Raw genomic sequence first — 14,635 nt, 5'->3', positions numbered from 1 at the left:
CAACTTTTCTTCTTCAAAATGCCACAGAAAACCTAACTTTGAATTTCCTGACCTTAATATCTAAAATCTCAACATAACGATTGCATCAGTATAACTTATTACATTTAATATAGTTTCTCTTTTTCAGTGAGGGGTTCAACTTTTGTATTGTGATTTACTTCAGTACATCTTAGTGGCAAGGCAATTACATTTTTATGCAAAAAGACAAATTAGTATTCTGAAAGTGAGAGCTTGCTCTTCGTGTATATTTTATCTTTTAGCCTTGTTTGCGGTTTATATGAAAATCTACCAACATCATATATGATTGGATGGGGAAGTAAGATGAATCTGGCTTTTTGGACTACAATTTCCTAGAATGTCTCTTGTTGGCAGTCTGTGCTTTCTCATTTTGACAGTGTTGTATTGAACTGCAAAAAATAGAAATATACTTCATTTTATATATCTATGAATCTGTTTTACTGAGACTTTCTGTCTACCCTTGCTTTCCAAATGCTTAATCAACCAATATAATTTTGCCTGAATTTTTTGTCATTTGCTCAAACAGTTGTGTAATGTATGATCAGTGCAGCTAGCTTATAAACAAGGTGCGGGAAACTAGCAAGTCAGTGTGGCATACTAGATAGGAACACTGCACTGTGAGAGTTAGGGACTCAGGGTTACACTTTTTGATTCTGCAGCTAACTTTCTATGAGACCTTGTTTCCCTTACCACTCTTGGTCTGTCTTGTCTCTTTATATTGTAAACTCTTTGGGGCTGGTAGAGGATTTCACGATAGAAAAAAGTAATTAACGCAATACTGTGCCTCAGTTTCTCATAATCCGGAAGTGCCAGTATGGTACGATGACTTCTATCTCCTTCAGGTAAAATGTGGTTGATTTTAATGCCACTTATGGGCTTCATAGGGAGTTCTGATCCGCTTTCTTTGGCTGGAATGGATGCTAGCTGTGATGCACGTCTGTAAGAGTGCTGTGTTTTAAAATAGAGACAAATTGAGGCTAAGGTGGCAGGGAGAGGGAGGAAGGGAGATCAGTCTTTGGGGTTGTTATAAGGCTATTGAATGACAAAACTTTTGTCTTTCAGAGGTGTTAAACACCCTTCTTTCCCCCCCCCCCGACCCCCCGAAAGATTTGCTGATGACAAGCGCCAGTGTGAACTGTGCGCTCCTGCTGACAACGCAAATGCCTCTCGTTGGGGGGTGGAAGTTTTTTATCGGTAGGAAAGCCGACAAACAGCAGCTACGCAGTACGACTTTTAGCGACACGGCTGTAGTGACACAGCCATGTCACTAAGAGCTGTGTAGTGTAGACATTACCGTATTCATTTAGGCTATGTTGGCAAATAAAATAGCTGACTGTGTATCTGTCAGACTTGAATTACAGTAAGGAATGCAGTATTTAAGTTGTCATACCACACAAACTAACAGTGATTGGTTTGGCATGTTTGGATTTATTCAAAGTACATTCTCTTCTTAATTTTAGAAAAAAAGAACTTTCAACTACCAAGAAAGATCGAGTGAATCACTGCCTGACAATATGTGAAAACATAGTTGCTCAGTCTCTAAGGTAATAAAACGTTATTTCTGAACTCATTTTATTAATGTTGGTAAAGTTACTTTAACTTTTTATGGCTTTTTCATTTTAATTGATCTTTAATTCTAAATGTTGAACGTACTCTTTTAAACAGGACATTCAAGGGCTTGAAAAATTTACCAAGCAGACTCTCTGGAGGACCAAACCGATTATCCAAAGGTTGTTATGAGACCTTGCTATAACTGAGATCCAGGAGAAATGCCCTGGTGAAAACCCTAGTCCTCCAGTTTTCTTCAGCTACTGGGAAGGTGCTGAGATTTCTACCTGGAGTTAGTCCCCAGATTCTGCTTGGGAGCTTAATCTTTCATATCACTCAGTTTGGCTTACTTACAATTTGAATTTGTTCCTGTATAGGTGCAAGCATGCAGAAATTACATCTCTTTTCTCTCCTTCAGGGCCTGCTGGCCTTGCAAGAGCTACACTTTGCCCTTATTATATTCCTCCAACTTCCATCCTTTGTCTCATTCTCCCCAGTGTGTCTGTCTCAGCTGCATTTGGTGGCATTCTCAAGGAACAGCGTGAAAGTGACATGGTTCTTGACAGTTTCATTGTTTCCCAGTGACTTCTTTATAGCAATATTTACTTAGGTTGTAAGCTGTTTGGAGAATATGCTGTCTTTTATTGCGTGTGCGGTCCTAGCATGATGACCACTGATTGGGGCCTCAAGCCTTTTCCACGGTATAAGTATGATTAATAATATAATAGTATAGGAATTGACCAGGTCTTTTTCATTCAGATGTTGCTTGGCAGGGGTAAGAGAGTAGTATGGGCACTGGAACTGTACATGTGCAGACTCCAAAGAAAACACTGCTTTAATTTACTTTCGTTTCCCGTTTAGTGACTTCATTTTTTAAAATGAAAGCTTAAGCTCTGCAATTAAGAAATTGGCTTAGGGCCCACACTTGGGCCCTTTTTAAGGGCCCTTTTTAAGTTGTCTCACATTGGACATTGAAAATTTGTAATTGCTCTGAAAAAATCTTGGCCCAAATATATACTTGTTTACTGTTTGTTTACTCGTTGCATTTCCCTAAGATCAGAGTGAAGCTATACTTTGGACCAGATCCTGCATGTGGTTCCAGTGACAGGATTTGGGTCTTCGTTTGTAGTTGGTGTTGACAAAACTGCAGGCAAAGTAAACTCCTTGGGGCAGAGATGGTCTTTCTGTTCTGGTTGTACAGCACCTAACACATTAGAAACCTGGTGCATAACTAGGGCTCATAGGTAGTACGGTAATAACATCCATGACAATCTTTTCAGTGTCTTTAAAAAAAAGTTCCGTGTAAATATTTTTGTTCACATTTAATTATTTTCGCAATTTGGTCCTACGCTATTTGACAGTACCCTTGAATGTTATACAGTAAGGTGAAATAAGTTTTATTTTTGAAACAATATCTTGTAAAAAAAATACAGAATATTGATCAAAAGTATAGTTTCATCTTAAAAGATTACATTTTAAATGAGTTTGGCAAATACATAACTTCTGTGTAATTTTTGCCATGCATTTCTGTTGCTTACAAACTTGGGCTAAAATTGTCTACTACATGTTAATATTCATTTAATAATTTAATAGGGAAGGTAGAGTTTAGTCTATTAACTTTAAATGCTGTATAGATTTTGTTTGAATTACCATGTTTTTTTGCCCTTCTGACTTTTTTAACTTGATATGTTGCCTTCCCTGAGAAAGGTGGGGGACAGATGGTAAAATAATCCTAGCCATTGGTAAGCAGCTGACAAATACCAAAGGAAGTATTTTTTGCCTATATTAGACTCATCTACAGCTCCCTTTACCATAATATCTGAGCAGCTCACAATCTCTCTCTCTTTTTTTTTTTTTTTTTTAATGTGGTTATCCGTACAACATTTCTGTGAGGTAGAGAAGTACTTTTATCTGCATTTTAAAAATGAGGAACTGAGGCTTGAGTGACTTACCCCAGTTACACAGGCAGTCTGTGGTTGAGCATGGAAAAGAACCAGGACTGACATGTCCCAGGCAAATGGCCTTGATCAGTGAACTATCCTTCCTTTCACATTTTTGTGTGTGACTTATACACCTGCTTGGATTCTGAATGTAAGAGTCTTCATTGCTCTTTTATGGGGTTTTGGGGAATTATTCATTGAATTTAATGTGAAGAAAACATTTTTACAGAATCAGAAGAATTCTTTGAAAATATCCCATTAAAATTGCAGAATTCTAGAGAAGAATAAAAAGTATGCATGTTCTTAAATTTTCCAGAGTGGTTCAAATCCAAGTTTGATTTGTAAAATTATGATGAATACATCTGTTCCTGCACTACATCTACTAGCTTATCCTTACGATGAGGAATAGGGGGAAAAAAAATTTTGCTTGCCCCAGGTAATCTGTGTTGTATTTTGGAAGGCTGCTTTAAAGAAATTAGTCTCATGGAGGAATGCTCCCTGGATTCTAAATAATATGTCTTTGCAATTTAGAGTGAGCTTTGCAATCTATATGCTGGTTTTTGGGACGTACACAAAGTGCTGTGCTTTGTTGTTTATGCTGGTTCAGTAAGAGCAGTTTACACACACTTCTGATGTAGTGGGTGACTCTGGTGCAAGGACTGTGTCTTCTGAGCATTGGAATGCTGTATTGCTTTAACATGTTGTATGTAAGATGCAGGGTCATCCTGGGGTGAAAAGAGAATGGGTGACAACTTGTTAGCCGACGGCCAAGGATGTTTGGTGAGGTGCCAGCTATGCCCGTTTATACCATCCGTGACTTTAACCGCTAGGACGCACTGTCCCTTCGCGGCGGGCAGCCCGGGCTAGGCTGACGGATGCCCCAAGGTCCTAACCACCCGTGATTTTAACTGCTAGAGCTCAGAGCTCCTTCGCAGCGGGCAGTCAATACTGACTGACAGGTGCCCCAATGGCAGCACTGAGAGCCTCTCCACACCCGTGACTTTAACTGCTAGAGCTCAGAGCTCCTTCGCAGCGGGCAGCCAGGATTGACTGACAGGTGCCCCAAGAGTTTGCCCCGTGGAGGCGGCACAACTCAACGCTAGGCTCTTAGTACTCTCACCTAATGGCCAGGCTTTAGAGCCAAAATGGCTGAGGTTCTTTAATTGTGTTGGCTGCTTTACAGTAAACCAGAGAAAACAAGTCAGGCTTATGCATTAATGGTTACCAAAATTTATTAAGCTAGATTCTAATCATGTGGTTACAAAATTGCTAGTGCCTACTTATTTAAATGTAGAGATGTTACACACAAAAACAAGTTACAAAACTGAAGCCACAATCCCAAAGAAAGAAAACAAAGTATAGAGCTCTATTTCAAAATATGTGTACACTAAAGATAGGAGATCAGGTGTGGGTGCTTCTTACCCTCCTTGCATCTCTCCATTCCAGCGGTGCCAAGCCAGGATCGGTCACTCAATTCCGCGGAAAGACGAATAAGGGACAAGGCGTAGGGACTCTCTTAGCTGCAGAAGCCTTGGGAGGCTGTCACTTATCTGACCAGCAGATAGATAGTGAAAAGCACTCAAAAATCATGGTGCTGTAGGTCCCCTACTTATACCTCTGTACTCCTTTATTCTCTTTCTCCTTTCTTATGCCAAATTGAGGCTGGTCTGTCTGGGTGACGCCAGCTTTCGCAAGAGTAGTTTACACTTGCAAGGGAGAGAAACAATAAGTGTTGACTACTGGACATTTCTTTTATCAGGGTAAATATTTTCCCAACTAGGATGTTGGTGTGTGTGCATCACGCTATTTAGTAGGGGCTAAAAGCCATGTCTGTCACAGGGCCTCTGCCTGCTGTGAGCTTAATCGTTGTATCTGCCCCCAGAGGCACACTGTAGCAGCACACCTGTGCTTTCACAGCTTCAAAGGCTGTGCTGGAATATATGTTAAGTGCCCTGTTCCGGCTTCCTCCTGTGTTTCCAGCAATGCTGGTCTGGGGGGGGGGGGGGGCTGGCTGTCTGGCTACACAACTCCAGTTATAAGTAAACAATATGATGCTATATTGACCCGTCTCACATTCAGAATATTTGGCATGGGAAATTCAATTCAATTGCAAAAGGACATTTGTAATATTATTTTATTTCCAAACCATGTCAACAGGAAAAGTGAAAACTATAAATATGGACTCCAGTCTTCAGCCTGTCTTCACAAAGAGTAATATTCATTTAACTTTCCATAGTGTACTTTTTAACGTTAACTTTTTTTTTAAACTTAGGAATTCTCCGGAATTTCAGAAACTGCTTGGTATTGCTATGGAACTCTTTCTTCTCTGCAGTGATGATGCAGAGTCTGATGTCAGGATGGTTGCTGATGAATGTCTCAATAAAGTTATAAAAGTAAGAATTATGTAATGTATGTATTTTATCATTCTATATCTTTCTTTAATACATTGTTCTATATGAAGTTAAATTGATATTATTCATTTCATCATCTGTTTCCCTGGTTCTTGACATTTCTCTTAACACATTGAGAGCTCAAGTATGCTTGCTAACCTTGCTTATCACCAAGCTCAACACATTCCTTAAGAACAAAAGAAAAATATCATTGGATGTAAGAGACTTTCTAATATACTGTTGGCGCTGTTTCTTTACTTTGATGCTTTCAGGCCAAAAGGCTTCTAATGATAAGGGTAGTTAAGCTCTGGAATAGGCTTCCAAGGAAGGTTGTGGATTCCCCATCACTGGACAATTTAAGAACAGTTTGACAAACACCTGTCAGGGATGATCTAGGTATACATGGTTCTGCCTCAGTGCAGGGGGTTGTACTTTGACCTCTCAGGGTCCCTTCTAGCCCTGTATGTATGTGATTCTGTGAAAGTGATGAAAAGCTGAGCTGCTGAGGAGGGAGAGGGTCTGCAGAGGAGAGGGTTGGTCCCCAAGGCTAAGCTGAACCTGCCCAACTACTTGAAGGAAATACTAAGCTTAGCTAAAACTGTATATGTTGCGGTTTTTGTTGTTGACCTTTTTCTCTGTTGTGTCCTATGGGTAAATAAATGTTACTTGATTCTGAATAAGCGTCTTCTGTGACTGCATTCTTGGACTGGTCTAGACTCCCAGAGGAAAGTCTAAGCATGGGCTATAACCTAGCTAGCCCTGCTAAGACTACAGTTGGCAAATGAATACTGTAATTTGATGACCCAGTCAGAGTGGGGGGTGAATCATGGGATTCCACCATGAGAGAGGTGTGGATGTGTTATGCTATACAAAGTACATGGGATCTTTTATAAGAGAGAAGGCAAATATGCCATCTTTATTTAAAATACAACAGTTAGCATATGCTTTTCAGTCACATCGCTCGCACACATGCACACGCACCCCCACCCTGCAGATGGTCTTTATAGTTACTGGTCTGTTGTAGCTCAAGTCAATCTAATGGCCAGTTGGTGAGGAGCTCGGCTCTGTCTGTTGTGATCCGATGCTCCGAGGCTTTGCAGGACTGAACCCAGAGTTCCTTGGCAAAACATCCCAACTTTATAGTTGTAAATTTCCATTTGAGTCCATGCATTTTGCAATGTCATCCTGTAATCATTAGTCCTTAAGTGGTGTTAATCTTGGGGTTTTCTGCTGTTATCATTTGATGGTTATTGTAGGGCTTCCCATCGTTATCTCCTATTTGTTGCCTTGCCTTCAGGGGTGCCTGCCTCACCTCTGAGGTCCTCAGTGCTGCTAACATGTTTAGCCTCGGATACAATGGATATTTTCTGATTGTCTGCTGGTGTTTCCAAGTCTCTCACTTTTTCTTGACCATCTGGACATTTGTGATGGCTTTCACACCTTCTCTTTTCCTGATGCATGCATTCCTCATTCACACAAACAGTCTCTCACAGAAACCTTCAAAAGTATACAGAATACATTGTAAATTAAGTCTTGCTAAATCTTATAACTAAAACAGTTCACATTGGGGCTTCAGGCCCTCAACATTTCTCTAATTTATTTATCATAGACACAATACCAAATCCTGTCTTTTACTTACTAAACCTTAAAACAAAGAAATGTATATTTAACTAGAATGCCTAATTTGTAATACATATAGGAAACCATAGTAGACATTATAACTTATCCTAAAACAAAAGGGTGACCATAATCAGTCATACAGATTGTTCTGGTCTGTCCCTGCCTTAACATCAGTACAGACACTGGCAATCTGTCAGATGCATTCCTACCAATGATCCAGAGGGTCATTTCTTTCTGCTATTCAAAAAGGGTGGCTGGTAAAATGAAATCAAGACATACATTAGTACCTCTACTCTTATAGTACAATTATAAAATCCTGCTCTTACAGATGTTGGCCTGTAACTTGGAAAGAATTGCGATGGAGAGCTTGAGTGGAGGGTCAAAAGTACATCTCACTCTGTAACCTTAACAGCAATTAATTAGAATTTCTTTCTTATTGTTGTAATAAACTAAAAATAAGTCCTTTATCATGACCCTTGTTATAATGGGTTTATAAACTAATTATGATTTTGAAATGAATATATGGGTAAAACAGATTTAGAATTAGTGCCTCGTAATGTGTAATCTTTAATGGCAATGCCTTCAAGAATTAAGTTTTAATTTGTTTTATGCCTTGCAAAATCAGCCTGCTTCAGATAACTAGCATTGGATTTGATCTTGTAAGCTGCCAAACACTTTAGATTTCCATCTAAGTTGACAGAAGTTGAAGCAACTGTTCACTGTGTAGGATAGGGCTGCTGGCTTTTCCTTAAGATATTTGTCTTCAATAGCAAACATCCATCACGACTGTGTGTAAGCAGTTCCTAGATAAGTTAGGTTTTCATGACAAGGGAACTAATAGACTTGATGGAGTCTTCTACTCTTTTCCCTTCCTTTGTATTGGAGACTCTTTTTGAGATGAATAGTGTTTTTTCCCCCTTCTGTCTCCTTCCTTCCTCTTCCTTTTTGGCTGTGGTACAAAGCTTTCTCAAAAAGGAGAGTCTTGCAGCATCTAACACTTGCTACTCTCCTCCTGCAAACCCCCCCCCCCCCCCAATAAAAAATAAAAGAGCATTTGGTCAGATTGCCTAGTATTTTCAGAAGCTGTTCCAGTACAAAGGTAACCTTTTTGGCTGAAAATCACAGTCTGCTATGGTACAATAAACTCCGTTTGCATTTTGTTACAGGCTTTGATGGATTCTAACCTTCCTAGGTTACAGTTAGAACTCTATAAAGAAATTAAAAAGGTGAGTGTAGGTCTTCCCTTTTATCTTTTTGGACATGTCTGATATTTAATATTTTTAAGTATTCTGTTAGATTATTGTTATATATTGATCTGTGAAGTGATTTTTTGTTTTTAAAGTGTAAATTTCTCTTTGACATTTGAGCTGCTGCAAGAGCTGTGTTTACTGGCTTTTTAATGTATATTTTTGTATGTGTGGATGTTAAACATAAAAATGTCCCTTGTTAACAGCTGCTCAGGTGACGTGCATCTCCATATAGCATGGCAAACACGTTTCTTACCACTGAAGGCTACACTTGTATTATATATGCAAGCTAATTATTTTAGTCGGTGGTACCTTCTGTAGCAGGTGCCTGTAAAATAAGGAAGAAGAAATCAATCAAATGTTAAATGCAGAACACTGTATCATTGGGTGACTGCTTACAGCACCTGTGAAGACATACACATGAAGCGAATTTATAGCGGAACCAATATTATCATTAATCATTTCTAACACATTGTTAATGCTTTTTATATATTTCTTATGGGAGGAAGGGGAAATATAACTCACTGGAATAGTGTTCAGGAGAGACAGAAGTTCTATTCAGGACTTCAGCAGCTCTTCTCTGCTGAAGACTAAAACACCCTGTGGAACCCCATGCAAGTCTCTCATTATTGGCCATGTTATATGTAGGTGCTCTTGCATCTTGACCAGAACTATGAGTAAAAAATAAACCCTATTACCTTTATTAGTTAAAAAAAAACCCCAAAAACTTGAGATATTCCTTCTAAGGAGACTCTCCCAGTATGAAAGGATTTTATGTGTATTGAGATGTTGTTGTTCTAACTGTTCCACTTTCCTCCTAACCTATGCTATTAATGACTTGTGAATATCAATCTTGTCTACAGGGATAGATTATAGACACACAAAAAGAGAAGGGAAAATGTGTTTCAACTGAAGTTTGAAACACTCCCATTTGTTCTTTGAGTAGATGCAGCCATGTATTACACTTGTACTTTCGTTGCACTGGAGCTGGAGAATTTTGACTAGCAGTACCCACGTACGTGTGTGTGTCTGTGTCTGTGTGTGCCATAGCGCCTTCCCCCACCCCCTCTGCGCGATATGAGGTGTTGCCGTCCCGACCCTCTTCAGTTCCTTCTTACTGCCTGTGGCTGGAGTTGGAGCTCTGTATGCTTTTCACCTCACAAGCCCTCGATTTTAGTGATTTTTGCTAGTTGTATGTAGTTAATTAGTACCCTTAGTGTAGCACTTGTTAGATTGGTATTAGTTAGCTTAAGTACTTCTGTGGTGATCTCCTCATCAGGGTTTAAACATTGTCCATCGTGGGCGGGAGCGATCCCCACATGTGGTGCTTGTGCTTAGGAGAGAAGCCCATGTCAAGGAGTGGAGTTTAATTTGCAAATAGTTCACCAAATAGACTCAGGTGGCAAGGGATCTTTGTCTAAAGCAGCACGAACAGGCCGTGTAGTCTGCTTCAGCACCAACGCCTTCAACAGATTGGAGATCACCCTGGGTTCTGAAAGTGCTGCTGCTTTGTCCTTTGGAGCTGGCGCCTTTCTGAAGAGATGGAGGAGTTGTTCCCTGTCAAGTGTGCCAAGGAAAAGGTCACATCTAGTCTAGATCCTGTGGGGACCCATCTCTCTCCTCCAGAAGTGTGGATTGGCATAGTGTGAATGCCAGTGCGTGGGAGGGAGTGGGTCCTGTCAGCCACTCCCCAGTGCTATGTGGGGAGGTCAGAGCTTGACTCCGGTTCTGGTCCCAGGGTGTCAGTTGAGTTTGATACTGATGAAGGTATTGGCTGTTTCTGTACCATGAGTGTATCAGTGTGTGACATTATTGACATGAACTGGGATCGTATAGATCATTGTTGCAACCAAAGTCCTGTAGTGGCACCAAATCTTGTATAAAGGGGGTCAAATAGGGGGTGTAAGACAAGGTTATGGTTTGTTGGTTATGTTATATGTATATGTGTATCATTTTTGTAGTTGAAGTTATGAATATTGGCTCTATACTGTCTGTATTTCAAACATATGCTATGCTTCTGGGTGACACCCCAGACAAGTTGGTGTCAGCTCTGCCTAGTCTGCTTGATGGCCCATTAAGGACCATCAGCTATACAATTGACCAATTGAGAGAAGGCAGATACACCTTGTGACATGCAGGGGCATGCCTACGGACAGAAGTCTGAGGTTTTTCCATGCCATTTGATGGACAGCTTTTCTGTGGGGGAAAAAGAAAGAAAGACCACCTGAAAAGAGAATATAAAAAGCTGCTGCAGCTCCTCCATCTTGTCTTCAATCTTGCTTCTGGAGGGACTTCGCTACAAACAGAAGCTCTACACAAAGAACTGAAGACCCATCCCAGCTATGCGTGTACTCGAGAGACTTGATTTGAACCTGCAGTTTATTCAATCACTGCTACAAGCCTGAACCAAGAATTTTGCCGTTACTGTATGTAATTGATTCCATTTAACCAATTTTAGCTCTCATCTATATCTGTTTCCTTTTATGAATAAACCTTTAGATTTTAGATTCTAAAGGATTGGCAACAGCATGATTTGTGGGTAAGATCTGATTTGTATATTGACCTGGGTCTGGGGCTTGGTCCTTTGGGATCGAGAGAACCTTTTTTCTTTTACTGGGGTATCGGTTTTCATAACCATTCATCCCCATTATGAGTGGCACTGGTCTGACACTGGGAAACTGGAGTGTCTAAGGGAATTGCTTGTGTGACTTGTGGTTAGCCAGTGGGGTAAAACCAAAGTCTCCTCTGGCTGGCTGGTTTGGTTTGCCTTGGTGTGCAGAAGAACCCCAGCCTTGGGCTGTAACTGGTCTGCTTGAAGAAATTTGGTCTGAATTGGCACTCTGTTTGGTCACACCAGAACCAGCATCGTTACACAGTGGCAACAGACTTCTTCTGCCTCTCTATCGTGACCTCTCCCTTGGTTCAGGAATTTTCCAGGGCTGTGTCCTTTATAGCCCCTTTGGCTGGGTGGGCTGCTGAACCTGTGGGTCAGTCAACACTATGCCCCGATGTTTCCCTTTTGCAGTTGGTGGAAGTGGGGCTCAGCACAAGGGATCTCCTCAGCACCAGGAGCTTCTTCAGCACCCCTATGGCCAATGCCACCAGTGTTACCAGGGAAGCACTCACCTGTTCTTTGGTATCATCAGCTATCTTTGTACCACTGCTGACTTTTGGTCAATACAGCTTTCAGCATCAGACCCGACAGTTCGCACCAGCTCCCTCTTCATTCTGGGCTACAGATCAGTCAGACTGGAGTCATGGTTGGCTCCAACATTATCCTCTGAAGTTCAGGATTCTTCAGTGTCTGGGTTGGAATCTTCCTTCTCTCACTCTCTACCTGACCCACATCGGGAGCTGTTCATGGAGCGCTGTGGGTACAAGGTTGGTGCCCATCTCATGGTCAGGACAGGGGTCCTTGGCATGGCTCCCACTGACCACCAAAGTCCTATCCATACCAGTGGCCTCCATGGGATGCTCCTCGGTCTCTGAGGTCCCACTCCACATCTTGCTTGAAGGCGAGATCACCGTCCAGGTCTGTGGCAGTGACTGTCAGTCTATTACAGGCCCAGACACTGGTGAGCCTTCCCCTCTCTCAGCCTCCACAATTGTCCCATCCAGGTCTGTCTGTCCTGGAAGAGGATCCGGCTCTGGCACAGTTAACCGCTTCATCTTCATCCCATGATTGATTCTGTGGTTCCTGGCTCTTTCTCTCCTTGTACCAGAGATTTCAAGGCAACCAGAACCTTTTGCAGCACATGGTTGCGTCCCTGGGTATTCAAGTGGAGTTCCTGCAGGAGAACACCCATAAGATATTGGATATCCTGCAGCTGTCTGCCGCTGGGAGAGTTGCCTTCCCTATTAACGATGTGCTCCTTGAGCCTGCTAAGGTCCTCTGGAGCATGCTGGATTTGGTATTGCCTGCAGCAAAGCACATGGAGAAATGGTATTTGATTCCAGTGCAGAGATTTGAGAGATTCCATCCAGCCCCAAATTCCCTGATCATAACTGGTGAACAGGTAGGGCCCAGTAGGGCAGATTTAAGTCCATTCCCGCAAGGATAGGGACTCAAAATGAATAGACCTGATGTGTAGGAAGATTTATTCCACATTTTCCTTGCAGATGCAGATTGCTATCCAGCAGGAATCAGGCTCTATTTGAGTCCCTGGCATCTTGTCCCTTTCTCCTTTTGTGTCAGACAGCTGCATTCCTGGTAGGGATAATATCCGCAAGAAGAGTGTGACACTCCTTATACAGAGTTCCCCAATGATAAAGTGACTTTACGACTACACCCAAAATTTTCAGTTTAATTTGAACGAGGTAGTATATTTACCTGTATTCTTTCTTCAGCCGCGTTCCTCTCCGGGGGAGCAGCGTCTCCATATGTTAGATGTTGGGCGATGTCTAGCTTTCTATCTGGACAGGACTAAATTGTTTCACGATTTGCCTTGCCTGTTTGTCATATGAAGTTTGTATGACGGGGCAAGTGGTTTCTTCATAGACAGTCTCTAAATGGATAATGTCCTGTATCAAGACTGCATATGAAATAGCTTTGGCTAAGCCTCCTTAACCGGTGTGAGCTCATTCTACAAGAGCTTGAGGAATGTTAATAGCATTCCTCATTGACATCTCAGTACTCTACATTTGCAGGGCTGCTGTGTGTTCGTTCCATACATGCATTAACGAATCATTATACCATTGATCCAAGGATTGATGGATTGATTGAGCTGTAGCTCACGAAAGCTCATGCTCAAATAAATTGGTTAGTCTCTAAGGTGCCACAAGTACTCCTTTTCTTTTTGCGAATACAGACTAACACGGCTGTTACTCTGAAAAATATACCATTACTGCAGCTTCCAGGGTTGGATACAAGCTTTCCTAGGCAGTCCTGCAATCCTTGTTTAGGTAGACTCCAAGCCCTGCCTCCTGGGCTGGGTATTGCTTGTGAGTCACCAAAGTGGAATACACTACTTACTGTAACTGTGGTTTTTTGAGACACAATGTAAGTGGGTATTTCACAACCCAGCATCCATCCCCTCTGCATCGAGTATTGACTCTGGGTGTTAGGTGCAAAGGAACTTAAGAGGGTCAGGTCAGCTCCACCTCATATAGCCAGATGAAGGGCTATGGCCATGGGGTGTGAGCACCATCCCTCTTTGGGCACTGCTAGACAAAGTTATCTGGCTCTGGCATCCTGAGCATCCACACATCTAAGCGGAATACACATCTCCATCACACCTTGAAGAACCACAGTTACAGTAAATTACCATTTGTTACATTACTTTTAGACTCCAAATGCTATTTGGCAAAGGATTTAACTTCCACTTCTAAAAAATAGAACAGATTTAAACCAATGTGTTCCCTTTATCCTGAGTCACAAGAAGCCCTGTCTAGCAGGGGCCTGTCTGCTTAAAAAAAAAAAAAAGCATATGGTACTCTCCCTATTTTCCATTGCTTGGTTCAGGACAATAACCCAAATTCCAAGAGGTACATAGTTTGGATTTCAGGTAAAGTTTTTACTACAGTTTTTTACAGGGTTAAGTATAATCTTGTTCCTTCAATACCACCATGATAGGCAGCTTGTATATATTCAGGAAGAATTCACACATGAGAAACCAATTCAAGAATTCTTCAGTTCAGTCTTTGATCTGTTTGGTTTCTAACATTATGGGATTCTCATGCAGTTGATATTCTTGAAAGCACTTGCTCTTAATGACCTGCTGAAGAAGAATATGAAACATCTACACATTTCAAGATGCATGTATTGTAGGCATTTACTAAATAATACAGATAACTTTGTCTGGAATTTTCTGGCATTTCCAGGATCCTAAGATTATATACCTTGTACTTTCAGTCTTGTCCATTTATGCTAAAT

At 41.3% G+C, this 14,635-nt stretch overlaps 1 protein-coding gene across 2 annotated transcripts in view; it reads left to right on the top strand.

The window, feature by feature from the left end:
• Positions 1–14,635, top strand: part of HTT (huntingtin) — a 178,356-nt gene that overhangs the window by 5,642 nt on the left and 158,079 nt on the right. For both annotated transcript variants that reach the window (XR_013346010.1, XM_077815892.1), the window contains exons 2-4: positions 1,479–1,562; positions 5,779–5,899; positions 8,683–8,742. Coding sequence is in view for 1 of the 2 variants with exons in the window: in XM_077815892.1 (XP_077672018.1) it covers positions 1,479–1,562; positions 5,779–5,899; positions 8,683–8,742 (265 nt within the window). In the remaining variant the exon portion in view is untranslated. The remainder of the gene's footprint in view (positions 1–1,478; positions 1,563–5,778; positions 5,900–8,682; positions 8,743–14,635) is intronic.

The sequence above is a fragment of the Eretmochelys imbricata genome, chromosome 4, assembly GCF_965152235.1.
Source record: "Eretmochelys imbricata isolate rEreImb1 chromosome 4, rEreImb1.hap1, whole genome shotgun sequence".
Taxonomy (NCBI): Eukaryota; Metazoa; Chordata; order Testudines; family Cheloniidae; genus Eretmochelys; species Eretmochelys imbricata.
Note: the sequence above shows the minus strand (reverse complement) of the source record. Positions and strands in the feature narration are given on the sequence as shown.